Here is a 16,366-nt window from a genome sequence, read left to right as displayed (position 1 = left end):
GCGCTGAGGCCAGGCTAGGGGGAGCCAAGACCTCAGCCTCCTTTCCTCAAAAAGATCCTTGGGAGACAACTCCGATTTCCCCTATCTCCTGAATCTTTACCCACATCTGGGGGTGCGAAGGGAAGAAGGGCCGCCTCCCAGGTGGAGGGGCCCATGCCCAGGGCACCCGCTATCTGCATCAGAGAGCCCCTGCGCCTGTCAGGAACGTGTCGGCAGAGGCGTCCAATGGCTGGCACCGGCCGCGGGAAGACCACCGAGGCTGCCACCCGCCTTCCCTGGGAGCAGCCCTCCTGGTCCCCAACGCCGTCCCCTCCTCATCCCCCACCTCTCCCTCCACTTTCCCTGGGCTCAACCTCCCACACCAGGTTTCAGCAGGGCCTGTAAGTGCTTCTTGGTGATAGAATTGCACGTGATGACGTCAAGAGCCCACTGGGCCGAGGTGGGGACAGGGAGATGCATAGGAACGGCCTGCACTGGGGCCCGATTCTCCTTCAACCTACACCTGCCCACAGGGATCACGATTACCACACACAGGTAGGGACACGGACGCAGAGAAAGAAGGTCTGGGATCTGAGGTCACTGCAAGCCAGGGGTGGGGGTCCTGCTTTCTCTGGAGTGCTCACCCCTGAAAAGACGGGCTCCCCAAACCGCCATCCCCAAAACTGCCTTCAGAACTGGACCTTCCCAGTGGGGTGCAGTGACTCACGCCTGTAATCCCAGCACTTTGGGAGGCCGAGGCGGGCAGATCACTTCATGCCAGGAGTTCGAGACCAGCCTGGCCAACATGGGGAAACCCCATCTCTACTAAAAATACAAAAATTAGCCAGGCTACTTGGGAGACTGAGGCTGGAGAATTGCTTAAAGCCGGGAGGTGGAGTCTGTAGTGAGCCGAGATCGCGCCACTGCACTCCAGCCTAGGTAACAGCAAGACTGTCTCAAAAAAAAAAAAAAAAAAAAAAAAAGAACGTGAACCTGACCTTCCAGCCCACTGCCCTCCAGGGACCCCTTCCTCAACCATCGTCCTGTTCCCAGCCCCCATCGCCCTTGGTGTGCACCCCCCTGCCATGTTGATGACCCAGTGAGTGGCCCTGGGTGGGGGGGGACCTGGGCACGTGCCACTGGCCCTTGGCAGACACCAGTCAGGGCATCCTCCTCTCCCCAGGCAAAGACAACCCCCAGGCCATCACCATCAGAAGCCAGGAGCAGAGACCAGAGGGACAGATAGACCCGCAGGTGTCTGCCATGGCACCTCCACGCCCAGGGGAGAGTGTGGGAGGGGCTGGAGTGCACTGGTCCTGCTGGACAGAGGCCTGAGTCCCAGGGCACCCGCCCCTCCTCTGCCCCCAGCCTCGCCACACACCAGTGGCTCTCCCTGAGCCCCCAGTCACAGGTGAAACTCAGCTTAAGTCTCCTGCCACACAGGCTGACAGGGCGGGAGGAGGAAGGTGCCACGGTCCAGGCATGATGGAAACGGTGGCCTGGCTGGCTGCCCCTCCCTCCCGCTCACGCTCACACCAAAGCCCCCAGACTCCAGGTCTCTCAGAACACAGCCCTGTGGCTGGCACTGGGTCTCTGACCCCCAGATCCAGGTGGACAGGTGCCCTGCTGCCCCAGAGACCATGGAAGCCAAAAGACCCATTTCACCATCAGGAGGGGACCCCACGTCCAAATGGGTACCCCATGGGACACACCCTGCCCACAGGGCCACTCTCCCCATCACTCAAGACGTCTCTCCAAACGCCACTCAAGGCCTGCTGGGCTTCTCAGGCTCTTCCTTGCTGGAAATAATGGATCATTCTGGCCAGACGTGGTGGTTCATGCCTGTAATACCAGCACTTCGGGAGGCAGAGGCAGGAGGATGGCTTGAGCCCAGGAGTTTTGTTTTTTTTTTTTTTTGAGACGGAGTCTTGCTCTGTCGCCCAGGCTGGAGTGCGGTGGCGCGATCTCGGCTCACTGCAAGCTCCGCCTCCCGGGTTCTCGCCATTCTCCTGCCTCAGCCTCCCGAGCAGCTGGGACTACAGGCGCCGCCACTACGCCCGGCTAGTTTTTTGTATTTTTAGTAGAGACGGGGTTTCACTGTGTTAGCCAGGATGGTCTCGATCTCCTGACCTCGTGATCCGCCCGTCTCGGCCTCCCAAAGTGCTGGGATTACAGGCGTGAGCCACCACGCCCGGCGAGCCCAGGAGTTTAAAGCCGACCTGAACAACACAGTGAGGCCCTGACTCTACACAAAACAAAATTAGCAAAGTACGGTGGTGTGCACCTGTGGTCCAAACCACTCAGGAGGCTGAGGCAAGAGAATTGTTTGAGCCTGGGAAGTCGAGGCTACAGTGCGCTCCAGCCTGGGCGACACAGCAAGACCCTATCTCTAAAATTTAAAAAAAAAAGGCCAGGCGTGGTGGCTCACACCTGTAGTCCCAGCACTCTGGGAGGCCGAGACAGGCGGATCACCTGAGATCGGGAGTTCAAGACCAGCCTGACCAATATGGAGAAACCCTGTCTCTACTAAAAATACAAAATTAACCGGGTGTGGTGGTGCATGCCTGTAATCCCAGCTACTAGGGAGGCTGAGGCAGGAGAATTGCTTGAACCCGGGAGGCGGAGGTTGCAGTGAGCCGAGATCACACTATTGCACTCCAGCCTGGGCAACAAGAGTGAAACTCCGTCTGAAAAAAAATAAACTAAAAAAATAAAAATAAAATAAAATTAAATTAAATTAAATTTTAAAAAACCCAAACAAAACGAAACAGCCATAGTCACGCATCCTGGGCACCAGGCCTGGAAGGCCTTGAGGTGAGCCACCGTCTACACTGCAACAGCACCGTCCCACAGCGGCAGGCAGAGCTGGCTGTGAATGTGGTCAGGCCAAGCTGCAGTACGTGACCAGCAGGCCACTCCCACTGCTGCCGCCCTGGCAGATTCGAGAGGGGTGAAGGGTGAGGGGATCCCCCCCGCAGGGCATCAGCCGCCCCTGCCCGGAGTGAAAGGATGGGGCCCTGGCGCCTTCCCTTCCCAGCATCTCTTTCCTTAACTGCCAGGGCTTTGAGAAGGTACCTTTCGTAATGGAAAAACATGACGCTTACTTCACATTTAGTGATGCATTTTGTGCAGTTACTTTCTTTTTTAAATGCAAGCTCTTATAAATTAAACACTAGATGCTGTTCCTCAAACTCCCGCCACACACGGCAATCTGCACAGTCCCAAGAGCCGGACACTAACTGAAAACAGCCAGGCTCAGGAACACGTGAGCCAACACCCCCAAGAGGCGGAACTCGGGCCGGCGGGGAGGCCAGGTCGCCAGGGTTGGGGTGGGTGGGACTAGAAACAGGGGTCTGAGAATGGCCTGCACCCCCTTCCTGGCGCTTATGCGGATCTACAGGCCTTGTACCAATGACACTCTCTCGGTTTTGGTGCCATGCTGTTACGGAGAGGAAAACGTTGGGGGAAACTCGGTGAAGGGTACACAAGCTCCCTGTGCTACCTTCGCAGCTTCCTGTGAATCCAGAGTAATTTAAATGTCAAAAAACGGCCGGGCGCAGTGGCTGATGCCTGTGATCCCAACACTTTGAGAGGCTGAGGCGGGCAGATCACCTAAGGTCAGGAGTTCAAGACCAGCCTGGCCAACATGAAGAAACCCCATCTCTACTTTAAAAAAAAAAAAAATTAGCCGGACATGGTGGGTGCACACCTGTGATCCCAGCTACTCAGGAGGCTGAGGCAGGAGAACTGCTTGAACCTGGGAGGTGGAGGCTGCAGTGAGCCGAGATCATGCCACTGTATTCCAGCCTGGGCAACAGAGTGAGACTCTGTCTCAAATAAATAAATACATAAAAGTCAAAATAATGTATAGACAAGGGGAACAACATCAAACTTTTAAACTCCTGGTTTTTGGTTTTTTGTTTTTGAGACGGAGTCTCGCTCTGTTGCCCGGGCTGGAGTGCAATGGTGCGATCTCAGCTCACTGTAAGCTCCACCTCCCAGGTTCACACCATTCTCCTGCCTCAGCCTCCCAAGAAGCTGGGAGTACAGGCACCCGCCACTACGCCTGGCTAATTTTTTTTTTGTATTTTTTAGTGGAGACGGGGTTTCATTGTGTTAGCCAGGATGGTCTCCATCTCCTGACCTTGTGATCCGCCCACCTCAGCCTCCCAAAGTGTTGGGATTACAGGCGGAAGCCACCGTGTCCGGCCAAACTTTAAAACTTCTACACATCAAAGAAAACAACAGAGCAAAACATAACCTATGAAATTAGAAAATATTTGCAAACTGATAAGGAATTAATATCTCATAAGCGATTAACATTCAGAATACATAAAAAACTCAGGATCAGGTGAGGTGGCTCATGCCTATAATCCCAGCACTGTGGGAGGCCAAGGTAGCTGGATCACTTGAGGTCAGGAGTTCAAGACCAGCCTGGCCAACATGGTGAAACCCCATCTCTCCTAAAAATACAAAAATGAGCCATGCGTGGTGGCAGGCACCTGTAATCCCAGCTACTTGGGAGGCTGAGGCAGGAGGACCACTTGAACCCAAGAGGCAGAGGTCGCAGTGAGCTGAGATCACACCACTGCACTCCAGCCTGGGCGACAAAGGGAGACTCCGTCAAAAAACAAAAACAAACAAACCAAAAACCAAAAACCAACATAAAAACGCAGTGTCTGAAAGTCCCATCTGTACACCATGTTCACAGCGGCACCGTTCACAATGACCAAAAGGCGGAAGCACCCGGTGTCCGCCGATGGATGAGTGGATCAAGGAAATGCAGCCTCTCCCTGCTGGAATAATTCAGCCATAAAGGGGAATGACGCACCGACTTGTGCTGCAGCGCGACAGGCCAGAGGACATTATGCTCCGTGAAACAAGCCAGTCAGAAAAAGACAGCTCCCGCAGGGGTCCACTAGCATGAGGTCCCTGGAGCCGCGAGGTCCGCGGAGGCACACAGCACCGTGGGGGCTGGGCGGCAGGAGGAAGGGAGAGCACTGAATGGGTGCGGTTTCAGTTCAGCAAGGGGTGGTTGCGTAACACTACGAGCATGCTCAACCCTACCGACTGCACTCACAGATGATTAAACGGTCATTTAGAAAATACTGTTTAGAGACAAGGTCTTGCTATGTTGTCCAGGCGGTCTCAAACTTCTGGGCTCAAGCGCTCTTTCCGCCTTGGCCTCTCAAGTAGCTGGTGTGAGAGGCGTGCACCACCATGCCTGGCTTAAAATGGTAAATTTATGGCATGTGCTTTTTTTTTTTTTTTTACCACAATTAAAAAAAAACATTAAAGCAATATTAAAGACCATTTGCTGCTCTGCTCGGCCTGCGCTGCGTCTAACATTCAGCAGGCCTCTGCCAGGACCAGGCTAGACGCTAGGCACAGAGGATCCAGCAGCTGCCCCGCGGGGGTGGGGGTTACAGTCAAAGGAAACGAGGTGACACACAAAGGCCACAGAGACCAAGGGGAGGCCTTGGCTGTACACGTGCTGTCCCCATGGCATTGAGGCACAGACCTAAAGCAAGACAGACACAGAGCAGCAATGCTGGCGGGCAGGGAGGGGCAGGGGCAGCAGGGGACCCTCCCAGGCAGGCAGAGCACTTCCTGGAGGCCGGAAAAGAACCAAGGGGCGCTTCCTCAGGTAGAACAGAGCTCAAGGGGCCACTGGGGACGACCCCAGACCCTCCCCCACGGCCTCACTGCGCCCACAGCTCGCTCTCAGGCTGTGGTCTTTGGCTCCAGGTTCCCAGGCACGACACACTCCCACACCAACCCAGACCCCTGCCCTGCCAGGGTCTTAGGTGGAGCGTCCCAACATGAGTTCCCAGTAATGTCCTACAAATACCCACCTCCCCTCACCGTCCCCAACACCCAAGTGTTCCTGGCTCCAGCTGCTTTCCCTCTCTCAGTTCTCAAGGAGTTCTGCTTCCTGTCGCCCACACACCGCCAGGGCTTGCTGACCTCACCCTCGCCCTGTCCCACCACCACCAGATGAGCAGTGACTGGCTCGGTCTATTCACCACCACGCCACACGAAGCAAGACAGGCCTGAGAACAGGAACAGCAACCCACAGGCAGCTCTGAAGGGCCTGGGCTTTCAGCTGGTGCCCAGCCTCCAACAAGCCACTCCACAGTCTGCCCTGCCCAGGGCAGCCACCTCATAGTGTTTGGCCAGCTGTGCCCACACTGAGGTGGCAATGACGCCACCAACCAACCTGAAAATCCTGCAACAAACCCCAAAGAGCCTGGAGGCAGCTAGGGCCAGTTCTCACGTTCACTGGAACAGTCCTGTCAGCAGGCGATGGCCTGGGTTGATATTTTAGCTCAGAACAGCCCTGGAGGCCTTGAACCCAAGGGCAGCTTACAGAACCCCATCTGCGGCCACACCGGGGTGTGCCTGAGCCTATGAACTGTGCCCACCAGTCAGAGCAGACCCACCCCTACAAAAACAGCACCAAGAAACCCAGTAGCTGCTCAAGAAGTTGGGCAGCAAAGTCACATCCAACACGAATCCCTCGTGTTGCTGGTTTTAACACGACCGGGCACAACTCACATTTCTTCAGAGCGTGGTTTGCGACAGGTGCTGTGCTCAGCGCTGTGCGTTAACGTTTTTGCTGACGGAAAAACCAGGCAGAGGGAGGCTACAGGCCTTGCAGGAGACCCTTGACGAGTCCGGTGCTAAGTGCACGAAGGCCTCCGAGGATGCCTGGCCTAAGAGGTGGCGCCTCAGCCTCTAGACTCCACCTCTCCAGTCTGTCTCCCTGCAGGGAAAGGCTGGGGATCCTTCAGGCATGGGGTCCTAGCTTTCCACGGGCTCCCCGAGAGATGAGCCAAATTCAAAGCCTGCTCATGTGCACAGCAGGGCTGACCTCCACGCTCCACAGCGCATCCCACACACACACTCCCTCTGTCCTTCCCCACCCGTCCGTCTGCCTGAGGATCTTGTGCTCTTCAAGTCCCAGCCTTGTGACTGTTCCTGCCCCAGGGGCCCTGCAGACCATTCGCACAGGGCACTGGGCCTGTCTCCGGCAGGAAGGAAGCAGCTTCATGCGCCTGTGTCCTAGGCAGCCACAGAGCAAGTGCACAATAGACTACTCTTTTTAACTGCTTATAAGCAGGGGATCCACGGTTATTAAATGCAAACAAATAAATAAGCTTACAAGGACTTTTAAGGGAATATTTCTTCTTTCTTTTTTTTTTGGGACAGAGTTTCGCTCGTTGCCCTGGCTGGAGTGCAATGGCGCAATCTTGGCTCACTGCAACCTCTGCCTCCCGGGTTCAAGCAATTCTCCTGTCTCAGCCTCCCAAATAGCTAGGATTACAGGCGCTTGCCACCACACTCAGCTAATTTTTGTATTTTTAGTAGAGATGGGGTTTCACTATGTTGTCTAGGCTCGTCTAGAACTCCTGACCTCAGGCGATCCACCCGCCTCGGCCTCCCAAAGCGCTGGGATTACAGGTGTGAGCCACTGCGCCCGGCCAGGAAAACTTTCTAAGGTTAAGAGATCAACAGATTATTTCCCAAAAAAATCAACTCTTCTATTTGCAAAGACAAACAGGAAACCCGAAGCACATTCAGTCCCAAAAGAAACTCAAATTCAACCTCCATCAAGGCTCCCACTCTTTACCTGTCAGCCCTTAAAGTTGGTTTATTCCTTCTACCTTGTGAACTTCAGATTTAATTAAAAAAATTTTTTTTTTAAATTTTTTGAGATAGGTTATCAAACTCCAGCCTGTGCAAAAGAGTGAGAACCTGTCTCAAAAAAATAGCAGCTCACTGCAGCTTCGACCTCCTGGGCTCACATGACTCTTCCGCCTCAGCCTCCTGAGTGAGTAGCTGGGACTACAGATGCATATCACCATCCCTGCCTAATTTTGCTTTTTTTAAGAGACAGGGTTTCACTATTTTGCCCAGGCTGGTCTTGAACTTCTGGGCTCAAGTGATCCTCCCCTACCTTGGCCGCCCAAAGTGCTAGGATAACAGGCATGAGCCATCACTCCCAGCCTTAGCTTCTTTTAAAACAGAAACACACATACACAGGCATACACACAAATAACTAACCACCCAGGGCCCCACCACTTCAAATTAACCCCTTCAGATCACTTTTCATCCAAACTATAGCACGGAGAGCAGGAGAGCCCACTTCAAAGGGAGCTGAGCCGCTGCTTCTTATCAGCAAAAGGCAGACTTCGACCTTCTTTGTCTGGTGCATTTCTAAGGAATTGGGAAAACCTAAATATAGGTTCTATGGAAACAACCAGATTTTCGTGTCCTTCCTAATCTTTTTTTTTTGGGCGGGGGGGGACGGAATCTCGCTCTGTCACCCAGGCTGGAGAACAGCGGCAAGACCCTGGCTCACTGCAACCTCTGTCTTCTGCGATCTCGGCTCACTGCAAGCTCCGCCTCCCGGGTTCACGCCATTCTCCTGCCTCAGCCTCCGGAGTAGCTGGGATTACAGGTGCCCGCCACCACGCCCGGCTAATTTTCTGTATTTTTAGTAGAGACGGGATTTCATCGTGTTAGCAAGGATGGTTTCGATCTCCTGACCTCGTGATTCGCCTGCCTCGGCCTCCCAAAGTGCTGGGATTACAGAAGTGAGCCACCCGGCCCGGCCGTCCTTCCTAATCTTTAAGCACAAGACAAAGGACTAGACAAGAGAAAATGTAAATAACTGCAAAGTAGATTAAGACTGATCAACAAAACGGTTAACTCAAAAGTAACACAATACGGTCAGGCGCACTGGCTCACGCCGGCAACATCAGCACTTTGAGAGGCCAAGGTCGGGAGATCACCTGAGGTCGGCGGTTCGAGGCCAGCCTGACCAACATGGAGAAACCCTGTCTTTACTGAAAATATAAAATTAGCAGGGCGTGGTGGCGCACGCCTGTAATTCTAGCTATTCGGGAGGCTGGGGCAGGAGAGTCACTTAAACCCGGGAGGTAGGGGTTGCGGTGAACCGAGATCGCTCCATTGCACTCCTGCCTGGGCAACGAGAGCGAAACTCCGTCTCAAAAAAAAAAAAAAAAAAAAAAAAAAAAAATTAAGATAATACAGAGACAGGGAAACAAATGTAACCGAAACGGTTCTCCAGACCTTAACCCTGCTCAGACGCAAGCTGCAGGGTGACATGCGGAACGCATTCCAACCTCTGACTTGCTGCTTATTGTGTGTGCCTGCACATTCCAAATTCAACTCGGTGCTAAGGGAGACTGAGTACAGATGCTCCTCGCTCCCAAGATCACCTGAAAGTTGGGACCGATCCCCACACAGAAAGATGGCAGATACAGGCGCTCAGTCATTCTCACTTGAAAGAGAACCGGCTGCAATCTTAACCGTTCCCATCTCCCGGGGGCTCAAAAAGCAAGCAAATAAAATTAGTTGCTCCTGTAGGATGACAATTTTTAAAAATCACCCGAACAGACAGCCACTTGCACCCCCTTAGGGCCACTCTGGGGGACGCCGGAGGGAACGAACGTGCGCCACGGCTGCCCCGGCGCCCCTCAGCGCCCCACATTCCGCGGGCTCCGGCGAGCTCCGCCTGCTCCCCCGGCCCTCCCGGCCACCGCGCCCGGCGCTGCCTCCGAAGACTCCAGACCCCAGGCGCCCCCGCCAACCGGCCCCGCCGAGGAGCCCCGGGGCGCGTTCCCGAGTCCACCGCGCCTCTGCCGCCTCCAGGACCGCGACACGCGGCGCCGCCAGAAGGCTCACGAGGGCGCGGGGTGCGGGGCGCACGGGGGCTCAGTTTCCCCGCCTGCGCCCTGCCCGGCCTCACCTGGCGCGCGGCCCCGGGCCCAGCCCCGTTCAGCAGCTGCGTCCCCCCGCCGGGCCGCGCCGTCCTCCGCAGCAGCGGCGCCGCCTCCTCGTCGTCCCGGTCCCGGCCGGACCACGACACCTTCTTAGAGACGTTGGCCATGGCCCGCCGCGGACCGACACCGGCCGGGAAGCGCCGGCCGCCCCCGTGTTTGTTCTCGTGACCCGCGCCGGCGGCCACCTGACAGGCGATGGCAGCCACGTGACGCGCGACGGGACCACGTGATGAGCGACGGCGACCACGTGACCTGCGACGGCAACCGCCGAGGCCCGGGCGCGCGGGGGTTCCTGGGAGCCGCGCTCCCGGCGGGTCGTGGCGCCGCCCGCGCGAGAGAATTGCCTTGACCCCGAGGACGGCGTTCTGCCCACGCGACTGCAAAGGCGGCCCCGTTGGGCTGAGCGCCGAGTGCTTGGGAAGCGAATGGCCGCTCCCGGGACCCAGGGCCCGGGAATCGGGGCGAGGGAGGCGCCCGGGGGCTGAGGGCAGGAGCCGGCTGGAGGGGCTGCCCCAGTCCCGGTCTCCCGCGCCGATCGTGACGGAGCCGCGGTGGGGAGGGGAGGAGGGAGGCAGGGGCGAGGGCAGGCCCTTCCTTGCCGTAGGTGGCCGCTAAAGATGTGAAGGATGAAATTAGAAGTCCCCCGGTATGCATCCGCCCTTGCCGTAGGGACTCGGGCGAGGATTAGAGCGGAGGCTTCCTCCAGGCAGCCCCAGAGGGTCCTCCCGCCTAATGAGAAAACAGAAGGCGAGTGGTCTCTGACGATCAGACCCCAGAGACGGTACCGGAGGGTCGCCTCTGGAAACTGCCGGCTACTGCGCGGATAGCTGGGAATTAGCCAAATAACGCCGCCCGGACCCTGTACCCGCCCCAGTACCCAGCCCATCACTGATCAATGGTATTTCCATAAACCGAAGAGAATTGACGACGTTACATCAGCCCACACCCTGTCCCCACCTTTTGGATCATTTATGTATTTGTTTCAGACAGGGTCCCGCTCTGTCGCCCAGGCTAGTGTGGTGGTACGGTCACAGCTCAATGCAGCCTTGACCTCCTGGACTCAAGCCATCCTCCTGCCTCAGCGTCCGGAGTGACAGGGACCACAGGCCTGCGCCACCGCACCCGGCTAATTTTTGTTGTGGAGGTCACAGTGTGTTGGCCAGGTTGTTCTTAAACTTCTGACCTCAAATGATCCTTTCACCTGAGCCTCTAGAGTAGTTAAACTCTTTAAATCATATTTTGTGCCTCATCCTCTTCCTTTTAAAAGTTGATATTATTTTTAGTTTTTAGTTTTTGAGACACGGTCTCACTTTGTCACCCAGGCTGAAGTACAATGACAAGATCATAGCTCACTGTAGCCTTGACCTCTTAGGTTCGAGGGATCCTCCTGCCTCAGCCTCCCGAGTAGCTAGGACTATATGTATGAGCCACCATGCCTGGCCAAGGTCGGCATTTTTTTTTTTTTTTTTTTTTTTTAATGAGACAGAGTTTGACTCTTGTCACCCAGGCTGCAGTGCAATGGTGCTGTCTTGGATCACTGCAGTGTCCACCCCTGGGTTCAAATGATTCTTCTGCCTCAGCCTCCTGAGTAGCTGAGATTACAGGCACCCACCACCACGCCTGGCTAAATTTTTGTATTTTTAATAGAGACAGGATTTTGCCGCGTTGTCCAGGCATGTCTTGAACTCCTGACCTCAGGTGATCCACCCACCTTGGCCTCCCAAAGTGCTGAGATTACAGGAGTGAGCCACCGTGCCCAGCCCAGGGTCAGCATTTCTTAATGGTGAAGGGAATAAGGAAACCTAGCAGGCGCCACCTGAACCACAATCCAGTTCAGCATCACTGGTGATGGGATGAGGTGATGCACCAGGAAGGACACGACGTCCCTGCCACAGCCTTCCTGCAAAACATGCTCACGCTGAGTCCACTCATAAAGGGGAAACACCAGATAATCCCGAGTTGAGGGGCAGCCTCCTGAACATCTCGGCAGTCTTCTTCCACAGTGTCAGTGTTGTGAAAGAGACAGAGGCTGAGGAGACAACCTAAAGGCCCCATGTGGGTCTGGCATGATGGAGACAATGGGCAAAGATTGGACATACACTGTGTGAGCTAACAGTATTGGAGCAATCGTAAGTCTCCCACGCATGATGATTATATTGCGGTTACGTCAGGAAGCTCCTCGATCTTAGGAGATACATACTGAGATGCTTGGGAGCTTGTGTTGTGATGTGATGTCTGCAACATACTCTCGGACAGTTCAAAATCTGGCAGTAATCATAATGAGTAGCAGTCTTCAGAGAGGGAGGGAAAATGGCAATGTTAACACCTGGCCTTTGGCTCTCTGCACCACCATGCAGCGGACAAGAACAAGCGCCTTAGAGAAGTGGCAGGAAGGGAGCCAAGAAGAAAGAGGTTGGTCCGTTCTCTGAGAGAGGTTGGCATGAGGCGAAAGTGCCAGCTGTGTTTGGCATAAGGAGTATGGAAAACAGGCACAGGGATGCTAGGAACCAAAACTGCACCTGATGACCTCAAGGGCCATGTGTTTGAGGTGAGTCCTGCCGATCTGCAGAATGATGACGTTGCATTTGCAAAATTCACGCTAATTACTGAGGATGTTCAGTGCAAAAACAGCCTGACCAGCTTTCATGGAAAAAAAAAAAAAAGACCATGACTGAAGCTCATATGATTGTGAGAACTACAGATGGTCATTTGCCTCATCTGTTCTGTGTTGGTTTTACTAAAACAGTGCAGCAGGCAGATTGGGACGACCTCTCACAGGCAACCCCAGCAGGCCCGTCAAATCCAGAAAAGATGGTGGAAATCATGGCCCAAGAGGTGTAGACCAATTACTCGAAAGAAGTGGCCCATGAATTGATGCCAGACAGCACTGGCAGAGACACAGAGAAGGTTCCCCAGTCTATCCAGGTATCTGCTCCAGGATGCCTGCCTTAGAAAAGTAAAAATGCTGGAGAAGCCCAGGCTTGCATTGGGAAAACTCAAGCTTTGTGGTGAAGGTCACTGTCCTGGAAAAGCGACTGGGGATGAGGCCGGTGCTAAACGTGAATGAGCTGATGGAAATGAGCCCCCAGCCCAACAACCTGTTTAAAATTCAGACTTTGGGCCGGGCGCGGTGGCTCACACCTGTAATCCCAGCACTTGGGAAGCCGAGGCAGGTGGATCACGAGGTCAGGAGATCGAGACCATCCTGGCTAACACGGTGAAACCCCATCTCTACTAAAAATACAAAAAATTAGCTGGGCATGGTGGCGGGCGCCTGTAGTCCCAGCTACTTGGGAGGCTGAGGCAGGAGAATGGCGTGAACCTGAGAGGCGGAGCTTGCAGTGAGCCGAGATCGCACCACTGCACTCCAGCCTGGGAGACAGAGTGAGAGTCTCAAAAAAAAAAAAAAAAAAAAATCAGACTTTGAATATTGATAACTAAACTAACATTTGACTCAGCAATCTTCTTACTGGGTATATGCCCAAAGGAATATAAATTATTCTATCATTAAAACATATGCAGGCTGGGTGCAGTGGCTCACGCCTGTAATCCCAACACTTTGGGAGGCTGAGGCAGGTAGATCACTTGAGATCAGGAGTTCAAGACCAGCCTGACCAACATTAGTGAAACCCCATCTCTACTAAAAATACAAAAATTAGCCAGGTGTGGTGGCAGGCCCCTATAATCTGAGCTACTTGGGAGGCTAAGGCAGGAGAATCGCTTGAATCCAGGAGGTGGAGGTTGCAGTGAGTTGAGATTGCACTACCTCACTCCAGCCTGGGTGACAGAGTGAGACTCTCTCTCAGAAAAAAAGCAAAACCAAAAACCCACGCACGTGTATGTTCGTTGCAGCACTATTCACCATAGCAAAGACATGGAATCAACCTAAGTGCCCATCACCGGTGGACTGGATAAAGAAAATGTGATATATATATACCACGGAATACTATGCAGCCGTAAAAAAGAGTAAGATCATGTCCTTTGCAGGAACACGGATAGAGCTAGAGGCCATTATCCTTAGTAAACTGACCCAGGAACAGAAAAGCAAACACTGCATGTTCTCACATAAATTGGAGCTAAACGATGAGAACACATGGACACAAAGAGGAAAAACACTGAGGCTTATTGGACGGTAGAGGGTGGGAGGAGGGAGAGGAGCAGAAAAATAACAAAATAACAAAATATTGGGCCGGGTGTGGTGGCTTACACCTGTAATCCCAGCACTTTGGGAGGCCAAGGCGGGCGGATCACCTGAGGTCAGGAGTTCAAGACCAGCCTGGCCAACATGGTGAAACCCTGTCTCTACTAAAAATACAAAAATTATTGGGAGTGGTGGCACGCACCTGTAGTCCCAGCTACTTGGGAGACTGAGGCACGACAATCTCTTGAGCCCAGGAGGTGGAGGTTGCAGTGAGCGGAGATGGTGCCACTGCACTCCAGCCTGGGCAACAGAGTGAGACTCCATCTTAAAAACAAAACAAAACAAAGTAACTATCAGGTACCAGGCTTAGTACTCCAGTGAGGAAATTATGTGTACAACAAACCCCCATGACGTGAGTTTACCGATATAAAAAACCTGCACATGTATCCCTGAACCTAAAATAAAAGTTTAAAAATAATAAATAAAACTAACACTTGAAGAGTCTAGAATAAATATATGTGATGTGCAATGTATTCATCTGCAACTTTTTTTAGAACCCAGCCAGAGGGAAGGAAATCTAACAGGGTTTTGAATTCCCCCAGTGATTACACTACACATTTCCTTTTTCTGAAATACCCTGAACAACATTCTTTGAAAAGCAGTGTTTTTGTGGCTCAAGTTTAATCCCAGTGACTGAGGCTGACCCACATGCCGCAGACTGAGATCATCCTGGCTACGTAAAACCCTGTCTTCTATTTAAAATACAAAATTCAGCCGGGCGATATGGCTTAGGTCTTGTTACCAGAGGCTGAGGCAGTGACATCGGTGTGAACCCAGGAGGCGGAGTTGTGAGCTGAGATCCGCCACTGCATTTCCAGCCTGGGCTTATGAGCCAGACTGGCCTCAAAAAAAAAAAAAAAGAAAAAGGTGGTTTTCCTCATGGGTGTGCCCTGGCTTTGTGCTTTTTTTGTTTCGTTTTGCTATTGTTATATCGAGTCTTGCTTTGTCGCCCAGGGCTGGAGTGCAGTGGCGCCATCTCAGCTCATTGCAACCTGCCTCTGGGTTCAAGCAATTCTACTGCCTCAGCCTCCCGGAAAGTAGCTGGGATTACAGGTGCTACCACCCACGCCTGGCTAATTTTGTATTTCTCAGTAGAGACAGGGTTTTACCCATGTTGGCCAGGCTGGTTTTGAACTCTTGACCTCAAGTGATCCACCTGCCCCCAGCCCACAAGCGGGAGACAGGGTGGCTGAGCCACTATGCCTGGCTGGCTTTGCCCTTTGAGGGACAAAAGCACTGCACCCCCAAGTCATAAATGGAGAGCTTAAAGATGAGAATGAAGCTGACTTTTTCCAAGGTTTCCTACAAGCAGCAGAATTGAACCTGGGTTGGTTTGATTTCAAACTCTTGCTCTCAAATGCTTTGAGTCAAGGGCTGACAGCAAGTTCCCCGGGGTCTAGAGGTGGGACAGGTCCTCCCCAGGCTCCCTAGAGGTCAGGGCACCGCGTCAGCCTGGACACAAATGCAGTGCAGGACATTGTTGATTGAACTGAATGGGTGGACTTGGGTCTTGTGGGTTGAGAGGCTTGATGAAGATACCCAGGTGGGGCAGAGAGCTGAGCAGAGTAAAGGGAGCTGGGCATGGTGGGGTTGCATGCAGAATCCGCTGAACAGAGTTTGGGGAAGCAGGGGTCATGCTGGGGAGGAGGAGCCAGGACCCAAAGGCCATCCCTCAGCCCGGGACCTGAGTGTGTCCTTTTCTGGGACAAGTGGCTGTTTCAGAAGAGGAATGGGCTGGGGGGAGGGGCTCCTTGTCAGGAACTGACTTCCCCACCAACATGAGGGCCCCTGTGGGTTTTTTGTCTGTATTTTGTGTGGTTTGTCCTCCTCACCCAGAAACACAACAGACTTGGTGAAAGGTAGGATTCGGTGGCCGTGGAGGTGGGTGTCGTTCACACCTCAAAATGCACGGGTGTGATTCTGCTGAGAAAGCAAAAAACACAGTGAGAAAGGAAAAAACACAGTGAGAAAGGAAAAAAAAATGAGCAGGTGGCTTTGTTCTGCTCCCAGCAGGGTTGTTGAGCCACGTGAGATGGATGCCCAGACAGTCCTGCTCCAAACCCTAGACAGGCCCCAAATGTCCCCCGTCCCCAAGCTGCCCCCCTAGCCCCCAAGTCCAAGCCCTCGCTCTGCTGTACTCCCACCTGGAGTGAGCTGAGCCGTCTGCGTGGAGCATCCTGAATGCCCACCTCTGTCGAGTCCCTGAGGCTTAGATTCTGTGGCCACGCAACTGAATACCACTGTGGCCCGGGTGACATCTTGGTCCCCCAGGGCTCTGGAAGCACCTGCAAGCTGGGGAGGGGCTGGAACTCCAGGGCCTGGAAGCTTCCTTCCCGCCCCACGTCTGCACCCATCTGGGGGCCACTAGAGCCTT

The 16,366-nt window shown here is 53.8% G+C and overlaps 1 protein-coding gene across 2 annotated transcripts in view; it reads right to left on the bottom strand.

Annotated features, from left to right (window-relative positions):
* CLCN7 (chloride voltage-gated channel 7) overlaps positions 1–10,526 on the bottom strand; it is a 30,368-nt gene extending 19,842 nt beyond the window's left edge. The window contains exon 1 of one of the 2 annotated variants that reach the window (XM_003916331.5): positions 9,758–10,526. In XM_003916331.5, coding sequence (XP_003916380.1) covers positions 9,758–9,898 — 141 coding nt within the window. In that variant the 5' untranslated portion in view covers positions 9,899–10,526. Of the gene's footprint in view, positions 1–6,537; positions 7,151–9,757 lie in introns of those variants that run through there. The other variant, XM_021931629.2, reaches the window with a different exon arrangement.
* Positions 10,527–16,366: the final 5,840 nt, after the last annotated feature.

The sequence above is a fragment of the Papio anubis genome, chromosome 18, assembly GCF_008728515.1.
Source record: "Papio anubis isolate 15944 chromosome 18, Panubis1.0, whole genome shotgun sequence".
Lineage (NCBI taxonomy): Eukaryota > Metazoa > Chordata > Mammalia > Primates > Cercopithecidae > Papio > Papio anubis.
Note: the sequence above shows the minus strand (reverse complement) of the source record. Positions and strands in the feature narration are given on the sequence as shown.